The following is a 6,000-nucleotide window of genomic DNA, read 5'->3' on the forward strand; positions in this document are numbered from 1 at the left end:
GTGGTCACCTGATATGGCAGTGACATCTAAAGCCTGATTATAAGCATTTCACCTCTGACTGGCATCATATATCATTCTAGTGTTTAGAACAATGACCTAACTGAGCAGTAGTATAAAGTAACACAAACGTATTTTCCGGCACAGCTATGCATCCACATCAAGTAGTTTTGATTTCTGCTCTAATGCCATTTGCATCTTTTAGGTCCACTTTAGCCTTGCCTGTTGCTAGCATCTTACTCTAGAACTCCACAACATTTTCAGTTACTTGTCATTGTTACTGCTTTATAGCAGAGAACCAATATATCCTTGAAGAATGATTTTTAATACAGTATGAAATTCCTGTAGTTTATAAGAACTGCTTAATACGTGCAGCAGTTAAACAGAGTGTCATAAATAGCAGCTATGGGTGACATTCCTTGCACTAGGGACAAATTCAGAGCTCTGTCCAGCAGAGATATAAAGTTACCCAAAGCAGGGCCTGCTTAATTTTAGTGGATCTTGTTCTACACGAATTAGAAAATCAATATCATTTGTTGCCAAAATGTTTAACACAATGTAATCACTGGTATTTCAGAACACTTGGTGAAATGTCATATAATGTTGACAAAAAAGTAGTTTATGTGCTGATGGTTTATATTAACATGGCCTAGGCTATTGTAGGTATAATTATTGCATCTGTATTTAACCACATAAATTGTTCTTCCTTTGAACCATATTTGAGAATTATATTTCCATTTAGTATTCTGCATCAGATGGTCCTGCTGCTTATAACTACGGGTTTTTTTTTTTTTTTTTTTGCCTTTGTGTCCTTTAACCTTATAGATATTTTACTTGATATAGCACCATGTTATGGGGAAGCAATAATTATATTCTTAAGACTGTTCATTATTTTAAAATGTGATTTTAGAAAAAAAAAATCTATAATAACAGATGTGCCTGGGAGATCAGAACCCTTGGTTGAAAAAGTATTTTTTGAGGAAAATAGAAAAAATATCATGTACCAAAATGGAGGATCTAAATGCTGGAAAGAATGAAATTACAAGTCTTGTATTTTCAGTGGCCACAATATTTTCACTTGTAACAGTTTCTGCAAATATGAAATAATCTTGGTAAGGGACACTTCAACAAGAAAGTTACTGACAATTGTCCTGAAGGTAGTGGTTTTAAGGAAATGTGTTACTGGTGTTAGAGTCAAGAAAAGTAAAGAAACAAAGCTATGGCAACCCCAGACCTTTATTGGAAAAATGCAGTTAATTGGCTTAGACTGATGAAGTCATTACTGAGATATTGTTTTAATGGCATCAGTCATGGAATACGTCTTTATGGATGAAAATGCTTACTGTTTTTTTTTTCCAGGAAAGGCTGAGGATGACCTCACCTTCACATCTTCATTCTGTTGTTTTTCACTGATCGCTTCATTATATGCCTCTTGTTTTGCTGTTTATTGTTGTAGTCAGCATCATGTTTACTCAAAGATGGTATCACTTTGGCAAATTCACCTTTTAGCAATAGTTGTTCAAAATAAGGTTTTCAATTTTCTTGTGCTAAATCCTGTATAATTCTAGGACAGACATTATATTTCTTTCCACTTTAAGTAATACATGCAATTATTGTATGTGTTAGAATTGTGCCAAGTGAATGAATTATAGTAAGGCCCCTGCATGAATCTGTATATCTGGCACTTAATACATTTCCAGATATATTTCTGATACATGTGGTGTGGTCTTCTATCATTAAACGGCCCAGTCTCATACAAACCTGCATTAAATTCTGTCAGGTTTTAAATTTTCTGCTGGGCTGACTGATAGCATGATAAAATGCAACTTGGATATTTATTTCTGAGAGTCAGAGAAACTGATTCTAATGAAACCATAAAATTATTCCTTAGTTCTGCTATCTCACAGAATAACAAAAAAAAAAAAAAACACCTGGCTCACTTCTGAATTCAGAACCCTCCTACCTCTCAAGAGATATAGCATGGTACTCCTGGCAGTCTGACCCAGCTCCTACCAGACATCACTGCACCTTTCTCTGAAACCTGCCTGAACAAGCAATTAAACATCATAAGAGCTATAAGAACACATTAATCAAACCTCTGTCACTCCCCTAAACAATTCTGTGCAGAGATCAGCCAATTAATAGGTCATAAAACTCCTCCCAATGCTCTCTCTTTTTCCTCTTCTCACTCATACTAACTTCCTCACTCATCCTGTCCTCCGCCTTCGCCTTATACTCCCCTCTTCACTTTAAAAAAGATAACTAAAGTTATTAGAGCTCTCCTTGAAAACCAAAACTAGACTTGCCTGCAGGAATAGCCACCCGTCTCCCCCTGGTTCATATTCCAATGTAGGGAGTACACTGTCACTCCTCTTCTATATCTCTAGAGCCTTTGCTTAACTCAAAACTGTATGCCAAGGGAAACAGCAAAAATCATACCTCTTCCCAAAAAAATCCAACCCCAAGCTACCCAGTGATTACTGCCCAATCTCCATCCTCCTAACTCTTAGGAAAATCTTAGACAAACTGGACTATAATCAACACTGCCTTCTCTCTTCTAAGCAACATGGTTTCTGGTCTCACTGCAGGATTTCCACTGTACTTTGGACCTTAACTGATTACACCGTTTTAGCTATGGACAAAGGCTTCCTTACTGGAGCTATATTTATTGAACTTACAAGAACCTTTGACCTGGTTGACCACACAGTTCTATTTAACTACCTCACTGACATTTGGATTAGCCATGATGCTATTCTCTGGTTCCAGAATTACATATCCAACCAATATTTCTCAGTAAATTTTAACAACAATACACCAGTCACCACTCCCTTACTTAAAGGAGACTCTCAAGGCTCCATACTCATGCATTTTCTTTTCACCATTTTTATAAATAAACTTACACTCAACCTTCCCTAACGTCCAGTCTTTCTATATGGCAATGACATGGTTATCTTCTCCTCCAACCACACAACCCAGACAAGTCAACATGATCTCCAAAAAGCTTTTCTTTCCCTCATCAAAAAGATTTTCTCTCCCTCATCAACTGTCTCAATAGTAAATAAAAAATATTGCACAACTCCTTTAAAAACTAAAACTATGCTATTCTGAACCTCCGCTAAAAGTTAAAAAAAACTCACTTCTTATTTTTGACCACTTTAATAATGCCATTGAGCAGGTTAACTCCTTCAGAAAGCAAAAAATGCAAGCAGCTCCAAGACAGGAACCCACGAAAAAGGCACAAAACAGGCACCATCAACCACAGGGCTAGCGAAATCCAACAATGAGGCACAGACCAGAAGTAGAAATAAACACAGTTTAATCCAATAAATCACATAGACTGAGCGCTTTCTCCAGTACAACTGGCTTCATCAGAGTCGTTTAACAAAACTAAACGACTCTGATGAAGCCAGTTGTACTGGAGAAAGCGCTCAGTCTATGTGATTAAACTGTGTTTATTTCTACTTCTGGTCTGTGCCTCATTGTTGGATTTCGCTAGCCCTGTGGTTGATGGTGCCTGTTTTGTGCCTAACTCCTTCAGAAACCAAGGAGTCTGGCTTGATCCATCACTTAACTTCCATTATCATCTTGAAAACACCCAGAAACAAGATAAACTTCCTACTCTTTTTGGCTTACAAAATCTCTTTCCTCTCCCATCCAACAAGAAATGCTACTAGCAAAGGAATTCTTCTAGCTCAACTTGAGTACTGCTCACCTGTTGTAGAATCTGCCTCCAAAAGAAACTCTACCACCATTCAAACAATCTCTAACTCCATCTGTCACTTCATTATTCCTTCCTGAAAGTATAACCACCAATGTCTTACACTAGGCAAAGCCAACTGTCTACTGGTTCAGCAACAAGCCAATCTACTCCTTGGATCCCAAAGTTTCCAACTCCTAAAAGAAAGCTCCCACTTTCTATTTCCTTTAACTTACTTAGACAGCCTTCATCTTATAACCTTACATCTCATAGCCACGCATGACCTCCTTTGCAAGCACTTAAAATCAGGCCTCAGTGCTCTAACCACTCCATCTCACCATTGGTCTCAAGTTCTGGTGGGATCTTCCCTCAAATCTTAAATACCTCTCTAACTACTCCTCCTTTCAGACACAATGTAAATAACATTTAGCAGCACAAGCTGCTTGTAAATGTTCTACAGTAAACTCTCAGTTAACCAGAAGAAAAAAAAAACAAAGAAATGCAGTACAATTTTCATGTGTTGCACTCTCTCTCCCCTCCACAGAAACATACCTTAACTTTTTAGAGTTTTACAGTTTTAAAAAGGAATATATGAATAAATTCCCTCTCTCCCCAACCTAAGAACAAGTCAAACCAAACAAATAGTATAGGGTAAAGTATTAGTCAGGCCTATTTTTAATAGTAACTGTCAAGCAACCCGAAGCTACAGATATGCAGTATCTACCAATCCCCATGGGTCATGTTTAACTGAGAGTTTACTGTACTTTAGGCCACATAACCTAGTCTCCTTACTCTCTGACTAATACTACCTATCATTTTCATTATGGTATCTCTTTAACTCCCAACATGCCACTACTATAACTGATGTAAATATTGTACACAGTGGTTTCTGTTGACAACCTTCTTAAATCATTGTTTTCTCTCTTATAACTATTTTTTTGTTTTCATTGTAGTCTTTTATTTTTTCCATTTTATATGTGTTCACATTCTGGGCAGAAACTGATATTGGTGCAATGGGATCTGTGCTCCATCCCTATTAAATCATTGTATGAATAAAATAAAGATCTTTTTAATTGCAAATATTTAATTTTGTAAATATGGGAGTTATGTGGTTTGTGAATTAATGCATTAAACAATCTTAAACTAGAGTCACACTTTGATAATGAAGTTATATGCTATGTATTTGCAATCATTGTTAAGACTAACTTTGGCTATCTTATGTGGTATGTGTTTGGGGGTTAGTAAATATTGATTTTTTTATGCACCTATGCTCATTTTCAAGTTTTTTCATGCAACTATTACTAACAGATATGCATCTAAATCCAACAAATTCATGCTTATTGTGAACAGATATGGCTGTTAGTAAATTAACAATTGATTATGACATTCTAATATCAAATTATTTATATTATGTATTTACCAATAGATACAACTGATTGTCTGAAATGTCCTAAAGATCAATGGTCAACTGGAAGTAGAGATCTCTGCATCCCGAAAACAATTGAATTCTTATCCTTTGTCGAGCCTCTTGGAGCAGCCCTGGCAACAATGTCAGTTACCCTTTCATTCATTACAGCTTCCATCCTCTGTATATTCATTTATTTCTCCGACACACCAATAGTCAAAGCCAACAACCGTGGACTAAGCTACCTTCTTCTGAGTTCCATCATTATATGTTTCTTATGTGCCCTCATATTCATTGGTAAACCTGAAAAAGAAAGTTGCATGTTTCGTCAAGTGGCATTTGGCATTATGTTCTCACTGTCAGTGTCCTGCCTACTGGCAAAAACTACTGTTGTAGTAATTGCATTTAACGCGTCAAAACCAAACGGCAGTCTACAGAACTGGGTAGGATCTCGGTTCCCCTACTTCATTGTCCTCTTTTGCTCAGCAGTGCAGCTGATTCTATGCATTTTCTGGTTGGGTACCTCAACTCCATTTGTAGAATATAACATGGAATCTGAAGATGGAAAAATCTTAATACAATGTAATGAAGGCTCACTTTCTATATTTTATTGCATGCTGGGGTACTTGGGCTTTCTGGTCATTGTTTGTTTTGTAGCTGCTTTCTTAGCAAGGCAGTTGCCAGACAGCTTTAATGAAGCAAAATTTATCACTTTTAGTATGCTTGTCTTTGTTAGTGTGTGGCTTTCATTTATTCCAGCATACTTGAGTACAAAAGTGAAGTATATGGTTGCAGTAGAGGTTTTTGCAATTTTGGCATCTGGTGCAGGATTGCTTATCTGCATATTTATTCCTAAATGCTATATTATTCTTCTGAGACCTCAACTAAATACAAAAGAGCA

At 36.7% G+C, this 6,000-nt stretch overlaps 1 protein-coding gene across 1 annotated transcript in view; it reads left to right on the top strand.

Annotated features, from left to right (window-relative positions):
• LOC122808452 (vomeronasal type-2 receptor 26-like) overlaps positions 1-6,000 on the top strand; it is a 373,770-nt gene that overhangs the window by 367,679 nt on the left and 91 nt on the right. Inside the window, exon 4 of the mRNA XM_044079413.1 lies at positions 5,121-6,000. This exon is cut by the window's right edge and continues 91 nt beyond it. Within this exon, the coding sequence (XP_043935348.1) occupies positions 5,121-6,000 (880 nt within the window). The remainder of the gene's footprint in view (positions 1-5,120) is intronic.

The sequence above is a fragment of the Protopterus annectens genome, chromosome 8.part0 (genome assembly GCF_019279795.1).
Source record: "Protopterus annectens isolate FY-2018-M chromosome 8.part0, PAN1.0, whole genome shotgun sequence".
In the NCBI taxonomy this organism is placed as follows: Eukaryota; Metazoa; Chordata; order Ceratodontiformes; family Protopteridae; genus Protopterus; species Protopterus annectens.